At 45.2% G+C, this 27,345-nt stretch overlaps 1 protein-coding gene across 1 annotated transcript in view; it reads left to right on the top strand.

The window, feature by feature from the left end:
• Positions 1-27,345, top strand: part of SLC35F1 (solute carrier family 35 member F1) — a 413,157-nt gene that overhangs the window by 355,327 nt on the left and 30,485 nt on the right. Inside the window, exons 6-7 of the mRNA XM_074990684.1 lie at positions 6,961-7,013; positions 17,010-17,164. Of these exons, the coding sequence (XP_074846785.1) occupies positions 6,961-7,013; positions 17,010-17,164 (208 nt within the window). The remainder of the gene's footprint in view (positions 1-6,960; positions 7,014-17,009; positions 17,165-27,345) is intronic.

Below are 27,345 nucleotides of genomic sequence, written 5' to 3'. Positions count from 1 at the left end.
CAGCTCCTCCTCTGTGGCAAGGAGCTGCTCAGCTGCCTGCTGCATGGCATCGAGCAGGGCGAGCACTGCTCCTGCAGGGGCGGCTGTGTGAACCTCTGGCTGCTGCTGCTGCTGCTGGGGGTCCATGACTGCGTCGCTCGAGGTGTGCGTGCCTATGGCTCTGCAGACCACGTGCTGTGAAGGCTGCGTGTGTCTGGGAGGGGCCCTTTAAGGGAGCGGCTAGCTGTTGCCCTGGAAGCGCTAGTCCGCCCTGTGACCCTGTCTGCAGCTGTTCCTGGCACCCTTATTTCGATGTGTGCTACTTTGGCGCGTGGACGTTCCCTCGCAGCGCCTGTTTCGATGTGGTGCTGCGCAACGTCGACATTGAACGTCGACGTTGCCAGCCCTGGAGGACGTGTAGATGTTATTCATCGAAATAGCCTATTTCAATATCGCTACATCGAAATAAGCTACTTCGATGTAGCGTTCACGTGTAGACTTAGATAGTATGACGTAAAAGTGACACAAGTGGAGGAGCTAAAGGAGGCAGAGAAATACATAGAACAGACTTTCAGGAGCACAATGGAGTGACTCCACCCTCACTTTGACAGTGTCTGTGCTGTTGATGAGGATGAATATCTTAGGGAAGGGAGAACATCAAACTGGTAGGGAAATGATTCTGTAGTTGGAACCTTCCTTTTGATTATTATTCTTTATTAATCAGTATATACATGTGAATACACATACATAAAAACAGAAACATATTTCAACATTTTTAATGAGATGGATGAGCCTGAGACCCAGCAGCCAATCGTGCTGTGCCCCCATGCCCCCATTAGGAAATGTCATGCGTCCCCTGAGAAGGTCCACCCCCACTTTGCACACCCCTGTTCTAGATAACATCATGGTTTCCTCCTGGGGAGGGAATGCTAGGTATCAGGAAGAGCCAGGTAGTAGTGATGAGAAATGTGATTATTAGAAATATAAATAATTGAGTTTGTGACAACCAAGAGAACCTCATGATAAATTGCTTTCTGGATGCAAAGGTTGCAGATCTCATGAAATGTTAAGACAGACTTATATGTAACATGACAACCAGCTCCTTCCTAGTACTGCATATAAGTACCATAAGGAAAGATACAGAGGTCTACAGACCAAATTAGACTGCTAGGTCAGAGATTAAATTACAGGATCTCCATAAAAGTAAAAGCAATAGTCATAATTAAAATGCCTGCAATCTGTACCAACACTCTATTCAAACATCATAATGGAGGTTTACAGTAAATGTGTACCCCCAAAGTAAAAAATGAGGACCAAAATACCACCATGCCTAAATAGCAGAACAGAAAACGTGGTTGGAATGGAAAGACATCCATTAAAAATTGGAAGTTATACCGTTATTTATGAGAAAAGAGCACAAACTCTGACATCTCAGATGTAATAAACCAGGCCAAGAAAGAATCTGAAAGAGTATATATCAAGAGACAAAAAATAACAGCATAATTTTAGTAAGTTTGAAACAGGAAGCAGCCAGTCAGAGGGGCTATGGGGCAATCAAGGTGCTACTAAAGGAACACTTAAGGAAGACAAGGCCCTTGAGGAGAAGCTGGATTAATTCTTTTCATCAGTCTTCACTGCAGAGGATGAGGAAAACTCCTGCGCTGAGCCTTTTTTTTTCAATTGCGGGGATTGTGTTGGGGTGTGTGACAAACCTGAGGGGCTGTCCCACACTGAGGTGACAAAAGACAAGGTTTTGACACAAACAGATAGCTAAACAGTAGTAAGTCACTAGGACCAGATGTATTCACACAATAGTTCTGAAGAAACTCACATATGAAATGCAGAACTACTGATTTTAATCAGCCTCTGTAGATGTTTGAAGGATAACTAATGTGACACCCGTTTGTGAAAAAACACTCCAGAGGTCACTGTAGCAATTGCAGGCCAATAAGCCTAACTTCAATACAAGGCAAAGCAGCTAAAATTATAGTAAGGAACAATATTATCAAACACATAGATAAGCATGGGTGGAACCTCTCCAGTCCAGCAATCTCTTGTCCGCTAACATCCATAGTACGGCATGATTTTAGTTATCTGGATGAGCACTTATCATGGATGTGACCAAGTTTCCTGTGGTCCCATAAAGTTTGTTGATAGTCACCTGTCTTGGCTCTGTGTTCTGTGCTGTTATTTAGCTGTGATTTACCCCTAAATGTCTTCTAAGAGCTCAGCAAGCAGTGGAAGTGTTGGTAATCCTGCTAGACAATAGCAAATTCTCTTGTTTGTGCTGGTCAGATCCCAAGGCTGCTAGACGAGAGAGGTTCAACCTGTATGTTGTGATGGACCGAACATGGGTCATAAAGGGAAATCAGACATCACTAATCTTTTAGAATGTTTTATGGGTATCAGCAAATGTGTGGACAAGAGTAATCCAGCAGATACAGTGGATTTGAACGTTCAGAAAGCCTTTGACAAAATACCTAACCAAAGGCTCTGGAAAAAACTAAGCCATCATGGGTCCTCTCATGGGTTGGTAAATGGATATATGATAGGAAACAAAGGCTGTGTCTACACTACAATATAACTTTGAAGTAGAATGTCTACACACAAAATGCACCCTCCCTTATTTCGAAGTAGGCTTCCCCCTCCATCGAAGTTAAGCGTCTACGCACAGTTAGCCCCTATGTTGTACTAAGGGGCCAGGAAATGATGCAGACATGGGTCGCATGGCCGACAAGCTCTTCCAGGCTCCCAGCCAGCCAGCCCCTTAAAGGGCCCCTCCCAATACTGGTCCCCACATGTGCTCAAGGCTGCCAGGCTGTGGACAGCAATAGAGCACATGCTGGGGAGAACAGCCGAGCAATATGCCTGCTCCCACCTTCCCCGAGGATGAGGTCCTCTCCAACCTGGTCATGCTGGTCACCGTGATCTTTCAGTGGAGCAGGCAGGTTGCCCTCACGGGACCCAGCCTGCAGCCCCTGGCCAAGGCACTGCTGTCCCTCACTGGGGGAGGCCCCGTCCCCATCCCTGGTGACATCCTGCTTGTCCCATACATACCGGCTGCAACCTCCTGGGGTTTGGCTGAGGCTGGGTGTCCCAGAGGGGAGGGCAATGATGAGGGTCCTGTCGCTGCAGCCCTCACCATCGCCCTCAGTCTTGGTCAGCCGCTCCCTGCGCAGGGGGCTTGTGGTGCTGGAGGGGCCCACCTCATCCTTGCTGTCCACAGGGGGGAGTGGCAGTGTCCACCAGATGCTCTGGAGTGGCCGCTTCCCTCGGCCCCAGGGGCCTGTGCAGCTCCAGGTAATGGGGGCAGTGAACAGGCCATGCCCCCGACCGGCTAGGAGCATCGCACCCCTTGATGTAGGTCTGCCTCAATTCTTTAACTTTGATCCACATGCTCCTGCTGGTGCGGTCAGGGTGGCCTCGGGTGGCGAGGCTGCTGGCCAGCCGGTCAAAGTCCTTGGTGTTTCTGTGGCAGCTGCTGGTTTGGCAAAAGACCTCTACCTCCCCACACAGAGTGAGGAGGTCTGTCAGCTTGTCCTCAGTCCAGGAGGCTCCCCTCCTGGTATGGCCCTTGCCAAAGTACTGTGAGTGCTTGGACTCCTCATCCAAGGTCCCTGGGGTGACAGAGAGATCCTGGCATGCTGCCATGGTGGCCAGGGGGTAAAGAGGCTGGTGCGAGGCTGGTGCTTCAAGCAAGGACAGTCCGAGTGGGAGCTCCTGGTGCCCCTGCTTGTGGCACAGTCTCACCTTCCTGCCTAGGGTTGCCAGGGAGTTGTTGCCTTTAAGATGTCTGGCAGGGACCATAGCACCCTACCTGGGATGGCCAGAGTGTCTCTGTCCTCTGGGGGGCCACCTCCTTGATGGACTCCTTACTTCAAAGTAAGGAGTTCAGAGCGTCTATACTCACCTAACTTCTAAGTTAAACTTCAAAATAAGCCACTTCTCCATTCCCAGGAATGGAGTAATGACTTCGAAGTTTACTTTAAAGTAAGGGAAAGTGTGTGTAGACGCTCAGAATGCCACTTCAAAGGAACAGCTTACTTCAAAGTTAACTTCAAAGTAAGTTTGTAGTGTAGACACAGACAAAGAGTAGGAATAATATATTGGTTTTCACATGGAGGCAAATGAACAAATCCCAAGGATCTGTACTGTTTACCATATTTGTATATGCGCTGGAAAAAGGGGTGCAACCTGAGGTAACAAAATTTGCAGGCACTACAAAATGACTCAAGGTAGTTAAGTTCAGAGAAGGGCTGTCAAGCTATTAAAAATTAATCACAATTAATTGCACGGTTAATGAAAGAATATCATTTATTTAAGTATATTAGATGTTCTCTACATTTTCAAATACATTGATTTTGGGTACAATACAGAATACAAAGTAGATAGTACTCACATTATATTTATTTTTATTATAAATATTTGCATTGTAAAAACAATAGAAATATAATTTTTCAATTCACCTAATTCAGCTGCTTTAATGCAATCTCTTTTTCATGAAAATAGAACTTACAAATATAGATTTATATTCAAAACTAACTGCATTCAAAAATAAAAATAGAAAACTGTAGCTACTACAAGTTCCCTAAGTTCTGCTTCTTGTTTAGCCCATTGCTCAGTCAAACAAGCATGCCCTTTGGAATGGTAGAGAAAGCATGCAGGGGTATATGAATGTATAGCATATATCATATCTGGCACATAAATACCTTGTACTGCTGTCTACAAAGTCCTGTGCAATCACCTGTTCTCATACTCAGGAGACATTGCAAATAAGCAAGCATTATAACCTCCCATAAATGTTAACAGCTTGCTAGTCTTAGCAATTAGCTGGACAAGAAGTAGGACTGAGTGGACCTGTAGGCTCTAAAGTTTTATATTGTTTTGTTTTGAGCGCAGTTATGTAACAAAAATTCTAAATTTGTGAGTTGGACTTTCACAGTAAAAAGATTTCACTGCTGTACTGTATTAGGTGAATTAAAATATAAAATGTTTAAATTAAAAGTTTCTTCTGTTCATCATTTTGACACTGCAAATATTTGTAATAAAAATAATGTAATGTGAACACGGTACACTTTGTATTCTGGGTTGTGACTGAAATTAATATATTTGTAAATGTACCGAAACATCTGAAAGCATTATGAATTTAATTTGATAATCTGTTGCTCAATAGTGTGATTAAAATGGCAATTAACTTGCAATTATTTTTAATCAGGAACAACTTTGAGTTAATCATGTCAGTTAACTGATATTAGTTAACAGCCCTAGTTCAAAGGGGCTGTGAAGTGTCCCAAAGGGTATCCAAGCAACAAAGTGGCAGATGAAAGTCATGGTTGACAAGTGTAAAGTTAAACACATTGGAAAACATGTTAGGAGTCATTAGGAAAAGGCTAGCTAACAAGACAAAAAATACCATAATGCCACTATATAATTCTATGATTCTCCCATACTATCCATATAAGGAGAGATTAAAAAGAGTGGAATTGTTCTGTATAGGAAGGAAACTAATAAGGGAGGTATGATAGATGTCTGCAAAATCATGAATGGTGTAGAAATAATATTATATACCCCTTCCTGTCACACAAGAATTAGGGGTAACCCAATGGAATGAATAGGTAAAAGGTTTAAAATAAAAAAAAGGAAATATTTCCTCACACTTGCACAACCTGTAGAACTCATTGACAGCTGATGTGTGAAAGTTAAAAGTGTAACTGGGTTCAAAAACCCAATTAGATAAGGTCATGGAGGATGGGTCCACCAATGCCAATTAACCAGGATAGTCCAAGAGACAGTCCCATGTTGTGGATGTCCTTAAACTACACATGCCAGTAACTTGGACTTGAAGAAAAGGTTTGGGTCATCCAAAATTGCCTTCTTCTGTATGTGTTACTGGCCACTTTCAGAAGACAGGCTTCTGGGCTAGATGCACCACCGATGTATTGTTTTTGTTTTGTTTAATGAGTGCAAGCTCTTTCTGGCAGGAACTGTGCCTCCTTTTGCCTTTGTACTGTGCTGTGTGCCTGGTGGGTACAGCTCGAAGCAAATAATAGTTAAGAAAAGTTAAAGCAGCATGTGATGCTTTTTGAAATTTGTTTCAGAACTATTTTACACCTCCCTGTAAATCACAGGAAAAGAGGAACTGAACTTTAAGAAGCACAAACTCCCCAAATCCAGTCCAGAGAAGACTAGTTGAGTGGAGACTAGCTCAGAGAAGTCCTTAGCTGTCTAAAGCATGGGGGCCTCTCCTGGCACTTCATTGTTTGTTTGTACTCCCTGATCTATCTGCAGCAATGTGTTGTCTCTTGCCTCTGTAAGTCTTTGGGGACAGGAACAGCTTTTTTGTTCTGTGTTTGTGCATAGAAAAATGGGGTCCTATCCTCCATGGTGGGGAGGTGGCTCTTCTGTGCTACAGTAGCACAAATAATAAGGGCTTTAGTGTTATTGGGCTTTTAAATTAATGTAACTTTGAAAGTAAATCTTGAACTGGACTCCTGCAGTTTGCTCCACTCTTATTTTTGTTTCCTGCATTTTATTGCCATGATTACCTGATTCCTTTCTTAGTGTTTGACAAACTGGGGCATTAGATATTTTTTCCCAAGACCATCCTATGAAATCTGCCACTGCAAGGTATATAGCTCCTGCAGATACATTGTCAATCCTTACAGTTCAAGAACTTTAAGAATATTAAATCACAAAGGACAGTCTGGGATGATTGTAAATGGGGTGGGCAGCTCTGGATTAACAGAGAGTTGGAGATAAACCAGGGCAAATTATGTGCTACCAAATCAGATTTTACTGTACCAAAGATCTTTCCCAACACACAGATATGAAGATAAAACCAAAGTGGGTTAACTAGGTCTAACTGCCTTTGCTCTATATAACTGTTTCCTGCATCTGTTTTTCCACCATCTGAATTGAATGTGTGAAAGTAATTTAATTTCCATTCCTTTCCATCAAACTTTGCCTTCTTTTCTTTTCCAGTGCAATAATGGAACACAAGGAGTTGTTAAAAGTTCCCTGGGATTGGCAAATAGGTAAGAAGATAATTCACTTAATTAAAGACTGTTGCTGAAGAAGGCAACAGAAGGAATAATACCGAAGGAGGAGTGTGGGAAGGTCAGTGGCAGGAAGGTTGGCTACATTCATGCAAGTTAAAAAAAGCTGTCAAAGCTTGGAACTATCTGTGCTCCCACTCTTAACCACTGCCACATTATGTATTCCTCCTTGCACCACTGGGTTAGGCAGAGAAGAAATGTATGAATGCCATCAGCACAGTGGCTCCCAACCTGGCATCTGGGGGGTCCGTGAGAGTATTGACAGGGGCCCCGGGGAAAAAATAAAAGATAAATAAAAATGATCATAGAAAATAAATTTTAAATAAATTGCAAAGTCACAAACAATTATGATTTTTAAATTAAATATCTTCCCATAATAATATTAATTTGCTGTCCAAAAATCTATGCTGAGGTTTCCCTTTTTTATTTAATGAAGTGAACATAATGGCTAGAATTGGCTTTAATGGGGGTCCACAAATGGCTTGGAGGAGTGATTGAAGGTCCACACTAGTGAAACGGTTGGGAACCGCTGCATCAGTAGACCATTCTGGCAATAGAGTGACTTAACCTATAACAAGGTTCTTGTTCCAAGATCCAGTGCAGCACTGAGACACATAATCAGTGGAGTTGTTAAAAGTCAGCACTTTTCACTCAAAGCAAAAGAAAGAAAACAGAACTTAAGAAAAAAAGCTATAAAAGAAAATTGCCTGCACTGGATTATGCAGGCCCATAAAATCTTTTCTGAGAGGAGCATTTCTGCACAGAAATAATTAATTGCTCTCCAGATGAGCTTGGTGAGTCATAACGCATATATATATTTGATGTAAGTTTTGGTAGCATTACATCCAAGGACCATGCTGCACGTTGAGCAGGATATGCGAGGCCCTTTGGCTAGCTTGTTGGAGGAAGGTGTATACTTCATTAAGGGGCTAGAGAGTCATGGGGCAAATTTTACAGCTGCTGCATAGCAGGTCTGGGTGGGAACACTGACCATCCCTTCCCCTAGGTGACTAGAAAAGAAGTGGGTGTAAAGATCACTGCCAGTCAGGAAAAGGTCTCTTTTACATGGACTAGATAGTTGGATTTGGTAAAGGATTTAAAGGAGGTATGTGTTAAATGAGCAGAAACATGGAAGGTTAAAGCTCCTACAACTGGCACAGCAGGGAGCCAAAACCCACTCCTTTGTAAATTACTCCTCCTCACCCCATGCAAGGAGTGGGGATGGTGAGCTCCAGCAGCAAGGTGGCTGGGTCCAAGATGGATAAGGCAGGAGTGCTGGTGGAAGCCCCCTGGATGTATATGATGGCCTATACTATATACATTTTTCTGACAGCCACATTCAAGCCGTTATGAATGAAGTTGTGGCCTAATTAAACCACATCCAGTGCCTTCTGTCCTTTCAGCATGACAGCAAAACTCGTACAGTGAGGTTAGAAAATGAGTTTGGCTGTGGCCACACTTGACCAAAACTTCGAAATGGCCATGCAAATGGCCATTTCAAAGATTACTAATGAGGCGCTGAACTGAATATTCAGCACCTCATTAGCATTAGGACGCTTCCGGCCGCGAAACTTTGAAAGCGCCGCTTTCTGGGCACCGCAGTTCAGGAAGGATGTGGAGAAATTGGAGAGGGTCCAGAGGAGAGCAACGAGAATGATCAAAGGTCTAGAGAACATGACCTATGAAGAAAGGCTGAAAGAATTGGGCTTGTTTAGTTTGGAAAAGAGAAGATTGAGGGGGGACATGATAGCAGTTTTCAGGTATCTAAAAGGGTGTCATAAGGCAGAGGGAGGGAACTTGTTCTCCCTTGCCTCTGAGGATAGAACAAGAGGCAATGGACTTAAATTGCAGCAGGGGAGGTTCAGGTTGGACATTAGGAGAAAGTTCCTAACTGTCAGGGTGATCAAACACTGGAATGAATTGCCAAGGGAGGTGGTAGAATCTCCATCACTGGAGATATTTAAGAAGAGGCTAGATAGATGGCTTTCAGGGATGGTCTAGAAAGTGCTTGGTCCTGCCATGAGGGCAGGGGGCTGGACTCGATGGCCTCTTGAGGTCCCTTCCAGTCCTACTCTTTTATGATTCTATGATTCAAAAGCGCACGGCTCGGCGTGGCTACACGAGGGCCCTTTTCAACAGGACCCCGCTTGTGTCGAAATCCCCTTATTCCTCTCAGCAGAGGGGAATAAGGGAATTTCAAAAGTAGCAGGGTCCTTTCGAAAAGGACCCCCTTGTAGCTGCACCGAGCCACGTGCTTGCGTCCTAATGCTAATGAGGTGCTGAATTGAATATTCAGCGCCTTATTAGTAATCTTCGAAATAGTCATTTGCATGGCCATTTCAAAGTTTTGGCCAAGTGTGGCCACAGCCTCTGAGTCTAAGATTCTGTTCAGATAACTCAAACAACTTGTTTTCTCTTTTTTTAAAAAATCAACATTTAGGGACAAACAGTCCCTAAAACATCTCAGTTGGTGTCTGTGACAACAGGAACGTTTTATGGAATGTTCCTAACACACAATACTTCACTCTGTGTGGTAGGTTTAAATACTGACCAGGAGGTCATGCTTTGACTATACAGCAACAGCATCTTGTTAACCTGGCTAATGAAATGAGCCTCAAGGTATCACCTCAGAAATATGGAAATTAGTTGGTTATATAGGGAATCTCTGAGAAGTGGAGCTATAAGTACCAAGGTAGTTTGTTGCTTACTTTACCACTTTATTCACCATTTACTCTAATTACCCTAAACGTTAATAAAGCAATGCATCTGTCATGAAGCACCGACAGAGTAGGTCCTGGCAATTTTACCCAAACTGGAAAACTAAATGATGAATCTGTTAAAGTATCAGTTGAGGAATAAACCCCAATGCAGATTGTAAATGGATTTGCCTTCATTTCTCTGAGACCCATAAGAAAACTCTACCAGATCTTGGTAATACTTCATGTTAAGTAGCCTGTGATCACAGATTAATTTGGTACTGATGATACAAGCAATCATCATACTGAATTCATTTCCTAGTTTTGTGGATGCCGTGTGTATTTCCACCAGAGGTTTGCTGTAATTTGGTATTAATGAAATGTGCCAGCAAATTAAACTCACACTCAGAGGTCTACACTGTCATTAAAATGTCTTCCTAAGTTAGTCACAATTTAAAAGAGTAGAAAGAGGAACTCATCCTGCTATGAATGGCATACTTGTGTGGTGAGTACAATCATTCGAAATAGGATTGCATTGAGAAAGAACATAGATCAAATGATACATTTTGATAGTTTTAATTCTTTCCTGCTTTCCACTGACTCATTGCATTTCTTATTGGGTTGGCAGCATTGCAAGTGGCCAGATAGTGATTGACAGGACTATGTCAGGGAGGACCCAACTTTGCTTGTCCTGAATAGTTATCTAGCACAACAGATTTAAACCTGTGACCTAGCACAGTTATATCTTCAGCCCTTTGTTAAGTTGTTGTGAGCAACCTAATAAATAACTTAAAGTGAGCTCTTGCCGTCTACCATAATTTTGTCTTTAAGAATGTATCAACTAATGTTCAGCTGTTGTAAAATGGAAATGCTTTTGTAGCAGGAAGATTCAAATTCATCCTAGCGTATAATCCACTTAACATAGGATGTAGCCCTCTCAGCAACTTTAAGTTCTTCTCCTTCAAGTTACTTTAGCACACAAGACCAAATCCTCAACTGAAGTAAATCAGTGTAGCTCCATTTTAATCTGTGGAGTTACTCCACCTTCTGTCAGCTGAAAATCTGCCTCAAAGGGAAATAATTTGACTATGAGTTGGGTAGAGCACTAGAATTCATTTGTGACGTGAATAATGAAACTATAAGAGACAAGAAAACAGTAGTTTAATGTGTGAAAGAAGTAAATTTAGGTCTCAAAGAGGGACATTCCTTGCAATAAGGGGTAGGAATTTTTCTCTGGAGTTCTTTGGTGTTTGTTTTGATAAGCATGTTTAAGGCTACATCTACGCACACCTGGAAAGTTGACAACTGATATACAATTTCAGGTTCACCAGTTTCATATGTAAAATCGATTTTTCAGCTGTTGACTTTCATCCCTGTCTTCACAGTAGAAAGTCGATGGGAGTGCTCCTCCCATTAATCCTTCCTTAATCCTCACGGCTTGCAAGGAGTTCCAGGGTTGACGTTGACCCCGGAACATGCAATTTCACGCATGCGCAAAATGGTGCCCCGGAAGATTGAATCTGAGTGGTTGATCTTCTGTGATCGTTGTAGATGTAGGCTAAGAAATCTTTGGGTGAAATGTTCCCTGATTATCAAATACCAGTGGAACTCTGGATTTCCTAGTACAATGGCCAAAGCTAGAACAAACAGATAAGAGCCATCTAAAATGGTGAGGCATTTCTACCCCGAAGAGTGACTCAGTAGAAATCACATTGGGGTTCCAAATTTATGGTGTCTCAGTTACTTCCAGGAACAATTTACACATATGACTTATTTTTATTCAAACTATCTAGTTTTGTGAATTTGGGATATGAAAAGTAAATAGTATTCTTTCTGGTTCACACATAGTCACCAGTAAATGTCACCCATCTGAGGTGGATAAGAGGTATAGTTAACGTGCAAATGAGATGCCTTATTTACACTCACTGGTCAGAGTACAACCAGAGTGTAAGCATTCTTCCACCGAAACTGGAGAATCCTTTGGAAAAGTGACTTTATGAAAATACAGTTAATTCCCTGATAGAGTATAATATCAAGAAAATCACGTGCAGGGCTACTGTTCATTGAGCCCCCACCAGTTCAACAAAGCACTTAACTTTAAGCATGTACTTAAGGCCCATTTAAGACTGCTAGGTGACATAGTCCTCATTTCCAGCTGCTTTTTTAGATTTTTCAGATGATTTGCACGATGTGCCTTGCCAGCTCCTTTCCAATCACCAGCAAATGTTTCATTGACCTCCATTGATCTTCAGACTACTCTTTGAGAACTCCTCACCTCAAGGCTGAAACAACTCTCTCATGTGAACTGGTCTGAAACTAGGAAGAAAGGGACTGATCTAATCATGCAATATGCTGAAAATCTGTCATCAGAACCAAGCCATACTCCCTTTTGTGGATTCATTGTCCCAGCACAGAACAACAGCAGAGCAAGCATAAAGCACTTTTTTACATACTATATATGGGAGTATTTTGTGGATGCAGTGTTAACCCTTAAAAAGTCACAATTTACTAATCAATTCAACTTTTAAAAGGTACTTCATATTCCAAGTGTAAAGCTGACAGACCTGAGTTGTCAGCCCCAGGGATAGAACCTCTGAGTATAGGGTCTAAACCCGTGCCCTTTACCACATGAGCTAAAGGCCAGGTGGCTCTCAGGCATGCCTATAGTGCAGACACTTCACTCACCCCAGATGAGGTCTCGGTACCTCTGGGTACTACACAAGTATGGACTGAAACTGTGATATCTCATTCATCAGTGTGTGGTAGCCATGGGCATTTGCCAGGCCAGCCAAAAGGCAGGGGAAGAGGGTAGTTACCCCCATGCCAAACATTTCAAAGGGGCCCTGAACTCCAGGCCCCTTCGAAGTGCTGTGATGTAAATAGTGGGTATGAGTAAGGACTGACTGCCCATGGCCCTGCCCATTCTGGGGCGTGAAGATGGGCCCCCCCTCTCACTTCACCTCACGGTCCACTGTGGTTGTCAGCCCCTCCGGCATTTGCTTCTCTCTTATATGGACCACTCTATGTGTTTCATACAAAAATATAGTTTTGTTGAACTGTTTGTATGAGATCTAAACAATGAGTACTATGATAGAATTTGTGTGCAGGGTAGCTCTCTTTTTTAAAGGTACAAAATCAGCAGGACTTTAATTCATTGTTATTATCCATTAATTCCTCGTTTTGTACTTTCAGAGCTCCGGGTACTAGATTTTCTGCAGTTTTAAGTCAGAACCTCTGAAAGGCCAGCATGAGTCTAAATTTAGTTTATGTACACGTCGTAACATCCAGGCGCAGAAGAATTATCATTTGCTTGAGTGCAGATGAGTGGAGAAGTTGATTTTAAAAAAACTTGCTTTGGGATGTACCACCAAGTAATTGCTGCTGTGAATTCTTCTTGAGCAAAGCATCAAATATTTTAAAGTAAAATTCCTTTTTAATAGAATGTATTATTTATTTTAAATTCATGTCTACTTGTCCCACTGTTAGGAATAGTACAGATGCATAGTAAAAGACAGTAGTCATCCTAAAAAGAATGTGATTTAAATAGACAAGACAAAGGCTGGCAGAGTAAATAGAGTCACAGAGATGTACAGTGATTTAGCATGTTTACAATAAAGATCAGTGCAAAGCCAGAGTCAGAATCAGGGTTTCTTTATTCCCAGCTCAGTACCCTGTCCACTGGGCAACACTTCATCTACAAAGGCAATATAACCCATTTAATGGGCCTAATCCTTCAATATGTCAAATGCCCCTCAACTCCCACTGAATTCAGTGGGGATGGAACATGTTTGGCTCCCTCTAGAGGATTAGATGCAGTTTGGGGAATGCCACAGAACATACTGTTTCCTTTCCCTTTAAGAGGAATTCACGATTAAGAGAAGACACCATTTTAATAGTAAAGCTGTTCTGTGGGAATTATGGAACACTTGGTATTATTGAACTGATCCAAGCTGCTGAAGAGGCAATGTCTGCACTGGGGTAGGTCGGTAGCTTGCTTTCCGCTCAGCGGTGGCAGCATAACTGCTCAACATGTCTAACAGGGGACAAATATATTTTGTTATTTAAAAGTGAAGACAGCCACACGCAGTCACCTGGTGATCTTCTGAATGAGAGAAGCAGGTTTTGATGAAAACCTGCTTGAGTGACTAGTACACTAAATTTCGTGAATAAACTTCAGTGTCTCAATGCAGACCATCTCACAACAATTCAGATTGGGTCTCCAACCATTGCATCTGATGTCAACGTGTGGCATCACTGAAAAGCTGCATTTATCCAGTGAGAGCACAAAAACATGGGCACCCAGGCTATGTCTACACAATAGCCTATAACTCAAAATAAAGTGAAGTCGTGTGACACCTTATAGATTAACAGATTTTTTGGAGTTTAAGCTTTCGTGGGTAAAGACCCACTTCATCAGACACATTGTCGGATACGTTAGTCGGTAAGGTGCTACAGGCCTTCTCGTTGTTTTTGCAGATACAGTCTAACACAGCTACTCCTCTGATACTTGTCAAAATAAGCTCCAAAATTTGTGTAGCTTATTTTGAGTCAATTTCCAAACAGGCTATTTCATTATGTGGCATTTTCTAAATGGCATCAGTAAGTAGGTAGTCCGTCGCATCTGACAATGACTTCTTGAGCTTGCACAGGTTCATCGGTTGTGGACTCGCATGTGGATGAGTCGTCCAAGCTTTGAATGGCATGGGCATTCACAGTGGGGGCAAGGGAATTGTCCTGGCTCTGTTGGTGAGGCTGCTGCTGTTGCTTTCTTCCTCTCATGAGCATCAATGAGGCGTACGCGTCGCTGCTCTTCAAAGTTGTCATACGCGTGTCATACGAGAGCACGCCAGCCTGTTCGGTCTTTTGCATGGTGCTGTAGCTGATCTGGTTTTAAACCAGCACAAGCAATGTTGGCCTTCACGCAGTCTTCATACCTCTTGAGAAGCCTAACTTAATTCCTTTTGCCCTGGGGAGAGTTCACCGTAGAGGAGTTGCTTAGGGATTCTCGACTCCTTCATTCGTATGACGTGCCCTGTCCAGTGAAGCTGGGCTGTCAGAATCATGGTTCGATGCTCGTGGTTCCTGCTCTGTCCAGGACTTCCAGGTTCGTAACTCTGTCCTGCCATCAAATGTGCGGTATTGACCTCAGGCTGCATGTGTGGAAGCGCTCCAGCAGTTTTATATGTTTTCTGTACAAGGTCCAGGTTTCACAGCCATGCAGGAGACTGGTCAGGACTACAGCCTTGTACACTTTCAGTTTAGTGGACTGTCAGATATTGTGCTGATTCAACACTCACGCTCTCAGATGTCCTAGTGCCTGACTGGCCTGGCAGATTCTGGCATTGATTTCTTTGTCAAGGGAGCCATCATTGGCTATCACACTGCCAAGGTACTTGAACTCCTCTACTGTTTTTAACTCTTTGCATGTTGAATAGTAACAGAGAGGAAGCCGTGCTAGTCTATACACTATCAAAACAAAAAACAGTCAAGTAGCACTTTAAAGACTAGCAAAATAGTTTATTAGGTGAGCTTTCGTGGGACAGACCCACTTCTTCAGACCATAGCCAGACCAGAACAGACTCAATATTTAAGGCACAGAGAACCAAAAACAGTAAGCAAGGAGGACAAATCAGAAAAAGATAATCAAGGTGAGCAAATCAGAGAGTGGAGGGGTGGGGGGGAAGGTCAAGAATTAGATTGAACCAAGTATGCAGACGAGCCCCTATAGCGACTCAGAAAGTTCCCATCACGATTTAAACCATGTGTTAATGTGCCGAATTTGAATATAAAAGCCAGCTCAGCTGTTTCCCTTTCCAGAACGGTGCGATAATTCTTCTTCAGTAACACACATACCTTTAGGTCATTGACAGAATGCCCCATTCCATTAAAATGTTGACTAACTGGTTTGTGGATCTGGAGTGTTTTGATGTCTGTTTTGTGCACTATTTCAAGGCATTCCTCACTCCTCCTGTGATGAAGTGTACAAGGGTGTCGAAATAGCATTCCCGTGATTTCAAAAAATATTTTGAAATGACAGAGCATTGCAAGGATGCGTGGCAGCTATTTCAGGATACCACAGTATCCCAAAATATCTCCTGCCATGTAGACATAGCCCTAAAGGGCAGCATATGGCCCATGTGCCCAATCAAAAGAGCATGAATCGCTAATTTAAAATATTCACAGCAAAACCCTGTCAGACAGGCTACAAGCCAAACTTATTCACATCATCCATTATTTGAGTCATTTTAAATAACCAGCACATCTGAGTAAATTGTGGTGAGCTCACAGACAATTCAAAAACAGAAAAACAACTGTAATATTGTCAGTAAATAATTCATTATGAATCAAATACCAATCTATTGATTGTGAGATTGTCCTATGAATGAAAAACCTGTAGTCTGCTATAAAACATCACTTCTGTTTTTTATACTAGAACAAGCAAGACGTGTGCAAAATGGTTATTAGTGCAGCGTTTTAGTGACACGTTTCTCATATTTTATCAGCCATATTCTCAATTGATTTAAATTGATGTAGCTACACTTACTTCACTGTGGCTGCGTCTACATGTGCCCCAAACTTCGAAATGGCCACGCAAATGGCCATTTCGAAGTTTACTAATGAAGTGCTGAAATGCATATTCAGCGCTTCATTAGCAAGCGGGCGGCAGCAGCGCTTCGAAATTGACGCGGCTTGCCACCGCGCGTCTCGTCCAGATGGGGCTCTTTTTCAAAAGGACCCGCCTACTTCGAAGTCCCCTTATTCCCATGAGCTGATGGGAATAAGGGAACTTCGAAGTAGGTGGGGTCCTTTCGAAAAGGAGCCCCGTCTGGACGAGACGCGCGGCAGCAAGCCGCGTCAATTTCGAAGCGCCGCTGCCGCCCGCATGCTAATGAAGCGCTGAATATGCATTTCAGCGCTTCATAAGTATTTGCATTTGCATGGCCATTTCGAAGTTTGGGGCACGTGTAGACATGGCCTGTAGGTGTAACAACTTACGTCAGCTAGGGATCTGGTCCTGTGTGATCTAGACAATCATCGTGATATCATGATTTATTAGAGATTTTACATCTCCATTGGTGTAGTGCATACTTATGTTAATGCTCCAAGCATTATGAATATATATACAGGTTAATAATTTAAATAAATTGTTCTTTGAAAATATAGTCTTAATTGTATTTAAACAGTGTGAATTTCTTTTTTCTCACGACACAAAATCAGGTAATATGAGTCCTCTGGGTAGGCTGTGGAAGATCATTTTATCTTGTTCCTCTTCCTCCAGGGTTGCTGTATGTTGGGTTTAGTGCCTGTATGTTTGGCCTCTACAGCTTCATGCCAGTGGTCATTAAGAAAACCAGTGCTACTGCTGTCAACCTCTCCCTGCTCACAGCGGACCTTTACAGCCTGTTCTGTGGATTATTCCTCTTTAACTACAAGGTAAATTAAATAGATTATGTGTTTGAATAGTGACTCTGCCTACAGTAGTGTTAGTGCAGAGATATAAATCAGTCTGAGGCCCACAATGAGAAATCCTGGTTTTTGATGGGTCTATGCAGTGAAGTGGAGAACTTTTGGTGTAGCTACTATTCCTTATTAAGACTGCATCTACACTACAGTCCCCTTTCGAAAGGGGAATACAAATGAGGCAAATCAGAAACGCAGAAGTGATTTACATATTTCATGCTTCGTTTGCATAATCACATTTTTGAGAGAGAGTATTTCAAAAGAAAAACAGCAGTGTTGATGGGATTCTTTCAACATAAAACCCTGTGGCTGTTAGTGTAAAAGAATGTGAAAGAGACTTATGTTAAAGTCAAACCTTTTGCTCTCAAGCCCGCTGATATTTACAACACTTCATAGTCTGCATTCCAGTTGCTTCACTATTCAGAGCCATCACTCAGCGACCATCTTAAAAATGGCATTTGCTCTTGGTGATTGCTGTGTGACCCTGGTTGACTCATAAGAGGGATGTGACTTAATGGGGAAATTCATGGCCTGAAATCTAGTGGAGAAAAGTGAAAGCATCATGATGGAGGCCTGGTAAACAATCCAGAGGCAGGTTTTAATGTATCTGAATGGTTAGGAGATGAATGTCCAGATGCAAAACTATAGAGCCCAGCCCAAGAACACAATTTCCAATTTGTCTGTTATTTCATGCTAATGATTAATCAAGAGCATTACCCTGCAAATCAAGATACATATGTAATCCACGACTAAAATAAGAAGAAACCAACAGAGATCACTTGCTGGATTATGGGACTGATAAAGGTATATGGAAAACCTTACTTCTAAATCGCCAGTTCAAATCAGTAGTAACTGAAATGTATTGCTATCTGATGGCTGCTTGAAGTCTTATAGTAAAATGTGCTTAGCCATGTCAATCCAGTTGCTTGTAGACAAGTGGCCACATCACAAAAAACAGAAATGGGCAAATCCTGTGTGGATTTGGTTTTGCAATGGCATTGGTCAGGTTTTGCCATAGCAAAGCCATCCATATTCCACAACAGGAGACTCACATCCAGGTTCCATTTTGTCCAAATCATTGTCATTCCAGAGGGGAGCAAGAATTCAGTGAGTGACTTTTGTTATGGTCAATGCCTGGCCCAGGTAGAAATGGACAAAAAGATGTGTGATTTTGAACCATGTTCATAAGCTCTTAGGGGGAGGCATTTTCTCTTATATGCATGTGTGCAGTTCTTAGTACCACGTGGCCTTGGTCTTCACTTAGCTCCCTTGATTGCTACCATAATAACAATAGTAACATAATCCCTCCAGTTGGAAGCCCAGATGGGAAGTGCCAGTGCAGTACTAATCTCAGAGCTTTCAATCTGTCTCCTTTCACAATCTTCGTGGTCACTGGGGAGGAAAATTTAAAAAGAGAAAAAGAGTTTTGTAAAGGAGCTGCATTAGAATTCCATCTCAAGCTGTCTGTACATTTTTTATATATTAAATTAACTTCTCCTGTTTTGATCCTTAATCTGATCTCTTTCGGTGGGATTCTATCAGACTTGACTTTGTAGAAAGGAGAGATGTGAAGTGGGTTTTTTGCATTAATAATGAAATCTAATACATATACATTAAGGCTATGTCTACACTAGCCCCAAACTTCGAAATGGCCATGTAAATGGCCTTATTCCTGTGAGCAGATGGGACTAAGGGGACTTAGAAGTAAGTGGGGTCCTTTCAAAAAGGATCCCCGTCGGGACAAGCCGCGCGGCACCGAGCCGTGTCAATTTCGAAGTGCCGCGGCCGCCCACGTGCTAATGAGGTGCTGAATATGTATTTCAGCGCTTCTTTAGTAAACTTCGAAATGGCCATTTGCATGGCCATTTCGAAGTTTGGGGCTAGTGTAGACATGGCCTAAATGATCTAAATTAATTCCCCTCCTAGGACGGTGCACTCTGCATGCATTCTAGTTTCAGAAAAGGTGTTGCATTCCTAGCCCAGCTGTATTTCTTCTTCTCCTGCACTGTTCTTTCTATTTATTGCTGTGTTGACCAACGGTTGAAGCCCCACTTCACAGCAAATGGCTTTATGCTAAATCAGAATCAACTGAGTGGTTTAGTGCTCCTTATAGAATATAATTTTATGAGGCTTTCAAGAAACAGTTATGTTTTTTTTCCCTGTGCCATTGCTTTTATCACCTGACAGCTTTATTGCACGAACAGCATTAAATCTATGAAAATCCTGGAAAATACAGGAAATGAGTTTTACTAGGCTTAAAGCCTTACTAAACAACCTGAAGAAAAGATTATATTGGAAGCGCTTTGATTTGTTAGTATTTCTTCTTTTTTACAACAAGAACTTATATTGTCTTGACATACTGGACAGTCGGCCTATAAATAAAACATCCATATGCTGGTGTCTCTGTGTTATATTAGCCGGACCCACAGTCTTGGTCTGTAGTAAACCAAAAATATAGCCTATACCTCAGACTCAACTCTAATTGAGGATTAATAATACAAGAAGTGAATTTTATATATTGATGAAATATAATTAGTGGTGGCTTTCAACTTGAGATAGATTTCTAACTGACTATGCAAGCTGAAGTTCTTTAAAAAAACAGTTCAAACTATTAAATTCTGCCAACTAATACTCTAGAAGTCTTTTTTTAATCAGTGACTAAATTCAAATGTTCTGCTTGTGAGAGAAAGATGTTTATCAATACACTGTCCAATAGCTGCATAATTCTCATTACTGAATTAACATCTAAAGCACAGCACTACATATTTTCATCCCATATAACTCCCTGCACATATTTGTCTCTTTAAACATTCAAATGGTAGAGAACCTTCTCTCCGTCCTTGAAAAATGAAGTCTGGGAGGATGCTAAAACTGAATTAAGATAAGGAATGAAAGGAGTTGTTTGGTTTTCTTATTTCAGTCATCTAGAATCACACAGTCTTCCAATCCCTCCATCTTATTTTTTAGCTTCGTGAAATACATTGGTGGCAGGAAGAATGAGTGCTGTAGTAGCTGTGATGTGTTAGGCAAATCCCATGCTAGCACAGCCTGGGAAAGGATTAATTCCCACCAAACAGGCAAAGGTGCTTTTATAACCTGAGGTTCTTCTTCGAGTGTCCCCGTGGGTGCTCCACATTAGGTGTCAGGCTCGCCCGGCGCCGCAGATCGGATCTTCCAAGCAGTTTCTGCCAGACCGCGCATGCGCTGGTGCGCGCCGCTCCCTTGCGCGCTCCTGGCCACGTGCGCAATCCGGTCCCCGCCAGTTCCTCTTAACCGCCGTCGGCTGCAGACGGAATCCGACTAGGCTACGGCCAAGTTAGCGTATTCAATGGTTTTAACTGTTTTTCTTTAAAGTTTTCAAGTTCTTAGGCTACTGTTAAGTTAGCCAGTTGTTATTTTCAAAAAAAAAAAAAAAAAAAAGAAACAACAAGCGGGACGGAATTCAGTCCAGTCCTAGTAACAAGCGGAGCACTGGAGGCCAGGAGCCTAGGGCCATTAGCCCTCCTGCCACGGCAGGCTATCGGAGAGGGGGAAAACAGCACAGAGAAGGTGCTAAGTACCCCATTAACAACTGAAAGACTCACCAACAATGTCCTATTCAGGATTCAAGGAATGTGAGTCTTGCCGAGAGGCAATGCCAGCGTCTGATGGGCACAGTCACTGCATAAGGTGCCTGGGGGAGTCCCATGTCACGCAGAAATGCTCCTTCTGTGCAAAATTAACAGCCAGAGCAAGGAAGGAAAGGGAGATGCAGCTTGAAATGCTGCTCTTCAACAAGGCCCTCCAGCCAGACGTGCCGGAGCGGCCGCAGCAGGAGGGACCCTCCGGGGCCCATAAAAGGAAAGCCGCCTCCCTCACCCCATCAGCGCAAAAACAGAGGAAAGTCTCCCCAGCCCGATCCCTGCCGGCAGCAACAGCGAGAGGGACGGGAGGAGCGCACAGCCCCCAGCCGCAGCAACAGCTGATCGGCAGTGGCACGGACAGCCACGTGGAGGCGGCTCAGCCTCCGATAATCAAACAGCCGCCCCGCACCGCAGGCAGGGCAGCGGCTAAACAAGCGCTGGTACCGGCGGCACCGCAAGCAACGGCACCGACCCCGGGGAACTGGCGGTGCAGAGCGTGCAGACATGCAGCCTGCAGGCACCGGAGGACACTGCCTGTGCGGCACCGCCCATAAGCGTGCCGAGCACGGTGCGGACGGGGCCGAGATCCCCTACACGTCAGGGGGCGGAGCCACCCCCTCAAGGGAGGGGGAAGGCTGCACACAAAACAAGGCACGGCAGCCCCTCTTCAGACAGGGCTGCAGAGTTGCTTTCTCTCAGCCCTCCGCTCATGCTGCAGACTCCAACTAGGAGGCAGGGGTCCCCCCTAGCCTACCTGGAGCCCCCGTCTCCATTTTTACAACCAGCCTCGCCCTGGCTGGGACCACCTTCACCCTTCCTGGGGTTTAAGCCACTGGAGTACTATCACAAATCGCTCTCTCCAGTGTGCCAGGTCTCTCGACGATCTCGCTCCCCCAGACGCAGAGGATATGCACCAAGGGAGTGGTCTAGGTCACCTTCCCAAGAGCAGTGCCCATGCTGCCATGGTCGCCCCTATCATGCGGGGCATAGACACCACCAGCAGTCTACCAGGGAAACATCCCCACAGACGGTCCCGTATCCCCGAGGGCAATCGCGAACGGGGACAGAGACTAAAGTATCTCAGGAGGAACTGGTTATGGAACCCTGAGATTTTTCCCTTGCAAGCTTCCAGCGAGCGGATGTACCATCACCAACAGGAACCGGAAGGGTCCAGAGAGGCGTACCCTAGTGGTTCCTCGCTCTCCTCCCCAGACGAGGCTACGGCCCCGGGGGATGTCCATCTTCCGGACGATCTCAAACAGTTCCAAGAGCTGTTTTACGAGGGTGGCCTTCACGCAAGGCATCCAGACAGCAAAGGTGCAAGAGACACACCATAAGCTCCTCAAAAATCTGAGACCTCCGGCCTCCTCCAAAATAGCAATACCGCTTGATGACGCAATCTTGGAGTCCGCCACTATGATTTGGCAGACTCCTGCGACTATTCCGCCTGTCCACAAGAGAGCGGATTAAAAAAAGAAAAAAATAAAAAAAAAAAAAATACTTCGTGCCGGCAAAGGGCATGGAGTTCCTGTTCAGCCACCCACAACCAAATTCCTTGGTGGTGGAGTCGTCGCAACACGGGGGAACAGACAAAGATGCCAAGAAGCTAGAGCTGTTCGGCAGAAAGGTCTACTCCTCCTGCACTCTACTGTTGCGAATGGCAAATTACACAGCGCATCTAGCGAACCATAATTTCGACAACCACACTAGGTTAACCTCCCTCATGGACTCGCTTCCAGAGGGCAAGAAACCAGTGCTCAAGGCCATCATGCAAGAAGGCTACGCGGCCTCGAGGACGGGAGTTCAGATCGCCCTGGATGTTGCGGACACAGCAGCACGCTCCACAGCTACGGCAGTGGTGATGCGAAGGGAGTCCTGGCTCCAGACTTCGGGTATTCCACCATCGCCTCCGACCATTCTATGACCAGTGGCAAAGGATCACCACAGACAAATGGGTGTTGCAGATCATAGCCACAGGGTACGCCATCCCCTTTCAGTCGCTCCCACTGCCACGACCTCCACCCAGGCCCCACCTCCAGGAGGCCTCCCACGTAGCGAGGCTCAAGCAGGAGGTAGACCATCTCATGCTCATAGGGGCAGTGGAAAGAGTGCCGGAGCAACTGCAATGGAGAGGGTTCTACTTGAGGTACTTCCTCACGGAGAAAAAGACAGGAGGCTGGAGGTCCATCTTAGATTTTCGAGGCCTCAACCGGTACCTGCACAAGCAACGCTTTCGGATGATCACAATCGCCTCCATCCTTACAGCACTAGACGATGGAGATTGGTTCGCAGCCCTCGACTTACAAGACGCGTATTTTCACATAACTATTCATCCGGCTCACCGACGATTCCTCCGGTTTCATGGTAGGCAAAGAACATTTTCAATACAAGGTCCTACCGTTTGGCCTCTCCTCGGCCCCCAGAGTCTTCACCAAGACCTTGGCAGTGGTGTCAGCCTACCTGCACAGACAGGGGGTATTTATATTCCAGTATCTGGATGACTGCCTACTCAAAGGGGCCTCGAAGGAGGAGGTACTACGCATGATATGCGTCACAGCAGGCACGTTCTCTTCGCTCGGCCTGGTTATCAATCTGACAAAATCAAAGATAGACCCCACACAGGACATAGAGTTCATAGGGGCACGCATAAATTCTATTACAGCGAGAGTGTATCTACCAGAGACTTGCTTTCGGGCCATCAGCTCCCTCGTGCAAGTCATCACCTTCAGCCCTACGGTGCCGGTTCTGACGTGCTTACAGCTGCTGGGCCACATGGCAGCAGCGACGTTCGTAGAACAGAACGCCAGGTTACACATGCGCAGCATGCAGCACTGGCTGGCGAGCGTATACAAACCGGCAGCACACACCGTTCACAGGGTGGTGTCGCCCACAACAGAGGTGCGCAAATCCCTGCAATGGTGGGTAAACCCCGAGAACCTGCTAACAGGGGTACCCTTCCACCAACCACACATATCGGTTTTTCTTACTACAGATGCCTCCCTCATAGGGTGGGGAGCACACATGGGCGAAGAGGTGACGCAAGGGCTGTGGTCCTCCACAGAGCAGTCACTGCACATAAATATACTGGAGCTCAGAGCAGTGTTCAACGCCTGCAGACACTTTCAAGACCATATACAAGGCAAAGTAGTCGGGATCAGTACAGACAATACCTCCACCATGTTTTATATAAATCGGCAAGGAGGAGCTCGGTCCTGTGCCTTCTGTGCGGAAGCAGTCCGGTTGTGGAACTGCTGCATCATCAACAATATAACCTTGAAAGCCTCGTACTTACCAGGCGCTCACAATGTGAAGGCAGACCAGCTGAGCAGGCGTTTCGCACTCACGCACGAGTGGCAGATCCGTCCCGATCTGCTGCGACCGATTTTTCACGCATGGGGTTTTTCCCCAGATAGACCTGTTTGCTACTCAGCACAACAAGAAGTGCCCACGATTCTGCTCCAGGCCAGGACTGGGACGGGGGTCCCTGAGGGACGCTTTCGCGATCTCATGGAGGGTCCCCTTGCTTTACGTTTTCCCTCCCACAGTGCTCATCCACAAAGTGTTGCAGAAAGCCAGGAGGGAAGGAGCCTAAATGATCCTGATAGTCCCAACGTGGGATCGACAGCAATGGTTCCCCCTACTCCTGCGCATGTCGGACCGGCCACCGATGCCCCTTCCGGTGGCGCCGGATCTGCTCACGCAAGCCCAGGGGTCCATAGTGCATCCGCACCCCCAAGGCCTGCGACTACAAACTTGGTTAATCCATGGCTCAGCTCCCTAGAGAGCACAGGACTTGTAGGTAGCTGTTTGGTAGAACACCATGCAAATGGCCATTTCGAAGTTTACTAATGAAGCGCTGAAATGCATATTCAGCGCTTCATTAGCATGCGGGCGGCAGCCGCGCTTCGAAATTGACTCTTCTTGCCGCCGCGCGGCACGTCCAGACGGGGCTCCTTTTCGAAAGCACGCCACCTACTTCGAAGTCCCCTTATTCCCGTGATCTCACATGCTAATGAAGTCCCCTTATTCCCGTGAGCCCGCATGCTAATGAAGCGCTGAATATGCATTTCAGCGCTTCATTAGTAAACTTCGAAATGGCCATTTGCATGGCCATTTCGAAGTTTGGGGCACGTGTAGACACAGCCTACAAGTCCTGCATACAGAAAATATCTCTGAAATACAGCTAGCTTAGTATGGAAGGTAAAAACTTCGTAAGAGACTACAGTGAAGTGACACAACAATTTAGGGCAGAAGATGAAGAACTGAAACTGCAAGAGGAAGGCAAAATGGAATGCAACATATATAATATCCCCTCTACTGGTTCTTCACAATGAAGGGCTTCCTACGTTGTAGGATGTTGGTCAAATACGTGTGGCTATGAAGGGCATAGATACTCTATTCTTTTCTTGTTTTCATGCTTATACATTTGCTTATATATGATTTTTTAAAAATTAAGGGACAGAATGGGAATAAGGGGACTAAGGGGACTTCGAAGTAGGTGGCGTGCTTTCGAAAAGGAGCCCCGTCTGGACGCGCCGCTCGGTGGCAAGGAGCGTCAATTTCGAAGCGCGGCTGCCGCCCGCATGCTAATGAAGCGCTGAATATGCATTTCAGCGCTTCATTAGTAAACTTCGAAATGGCCATTTGCATGGCCATTTCGAAGTTTGGGGCACGTGTAGACGTAGCCGTAAAGTGCTGTGAAATTCCTCCCAGAATGGAAGATGCTAACTAAATGCAAGTTATTTCTATACCATATTGTTATTACGATGCCTAGATATCATATGACCTGAAATAAGGACAAGGTAGCTTAAGTCACATGACTCTGGGAAGTATATTTTAATATTCATATCGGGGAGCTCCTACATGTACACAAGTCATCTAGTCTTGATTTAAGAAGATCAAGGTATGGAAATTTTACCACTTCCCTCAACAGTTTGTCTCTATGGTTGATCACCCTCACTGTTATAATTTTGTATTTTTTTTCCAGTTTTTCTGGCTTTTACCTTTCAGCAGTTTGGTCTCATTAGCTACGTCTATACTAGAGCGCTACTTCAAAAGATCATCTTTTGAAAGAGACTTTGAAAGACGCTCGTTCAATGAGTAGCGTCTACACACAGGCTGGGGCTGGCGCCATCAACAAGCAGCATGAAAAGAGCCACGTGGTATGTCGAAAGGGGCTGCCCCAGAAGTGGAAAGAGAGAGTCTATACTTACCAGCGGCCTCTTTTGAAATAAGGGGCCAGGAAAGGCTGTGGACAGGGTCACAGGGTAGGCTAGCCCTTCCGGGGCCACAGCACGATGCTCCTTTAAAGGGCCCCTCCCAAACACACCCAGCCTGCACAGCACAAGGCCTGCGGAGTTGCTACAAGCCCCACAGACACAGTGCCCACAGGAATGGACATGGACCAGCAGCAGAGTGAGCGCCCTGCTCGCCGCAGCCCTGCAGCCCATCAGGTCCTGAAAGGGGACCCCACCACAAGGGCAGAAGGGGACACCCTAGACCATCGGGCCCTCCTGCCCCTCCCCTTGTGCTCCACCAGCTCTGAAGTCACCCCACCAGCTCTGAGTGGTGGGAGCAACTGGTCACGGGGGAGTTGCACAACAACTGGTGGTTTCGAAATTTTCACATGCGGCAGCAGACCTTCATGGAGCTGTGCCAGTGGCTGACCTCTGTCCTGAGACACCAGGACACCCAGATGCGGTGCGCCCTCTCTGTCGAGAAGAGGGTCACAATGGCTGTCTGGAAGCTGGCCACTCCAGACAACTACAGCTCCGTGGGACACTCGTTCAGTGTGGGCAAGGGCACCACTGGAGCTGCTGTGTTGGAGGTAAGGAGACCCAGGCATGCACCCACTGGGACGCGTGGGGCCTGGGAAAGTGGCCTGTGGTGGGAGCCTGGAGTGGGGACGCCAGGAGGGGGCCCAGGATGGATCTGGGGGGGCTGGGAACACCCTGCACACCCTCACAGGTGTCTTTGTCCCCTCCCTGCAGGTGTTCCTCGCACTCAGTGCCATGCTCCTCCAAAGGGTCGTCCATGTTGGGGATCTGGATGCAGCCATTATGGGCTTGGGCACACTGGTGTTCCTAAACTGCTCTGGAGCCCTTGATGGGACCCATGCCACGAAGCACAGCAGATGACAATTTATAAACAGGAAGCGCTACCATTTGGTGGTCCTGCAGGCCACGGTGGACAGACAGGGCTGGTTCCAGGACATCTATGTGGGCTGGTCTGGCTGCACCCATGACGTGTGGGTCTTCCGGAACTCAGGCCTGTGCCACCAGCTGGAGATATGGAGCTATCCCTCTGGGGGACATCACCGTGACCCTCTGCCTGGTGGCCAATGCTGTGTACCCGCTCCAGCCCTGGCTCATTCAGCCCTATTTGGGCCACCCCCCAGCCAGGAGCCCTGCAATGGCCAGCTCAACCACACCCGTCAAGTGGTTGAGCGCACCTTCAGCCGCTTGAAGGGGAGGTGGTGCTGCCTCCTTGTCTGCCTGGACGTTGGCATTCTCAGTGTCCCCCAGTCATGAG

The sequence above is a fragment of the Carettochelys insculpta genome, chromosome 3 (assembly GCF_033958435.1).
Source record: "Carettochelys insculpta isolate YL-2023 chromosome 3, ASM3395843v1, whole genome shotgun sequence".
NCBI lineage: Eukaryota > Metazoa > Chordata > Testudines > Carettochelyidae > Carettochelys > Carettochelys insculpta.
This window is presented reverse-complemented; position numbering and strand designations above follow the sequence as displayed.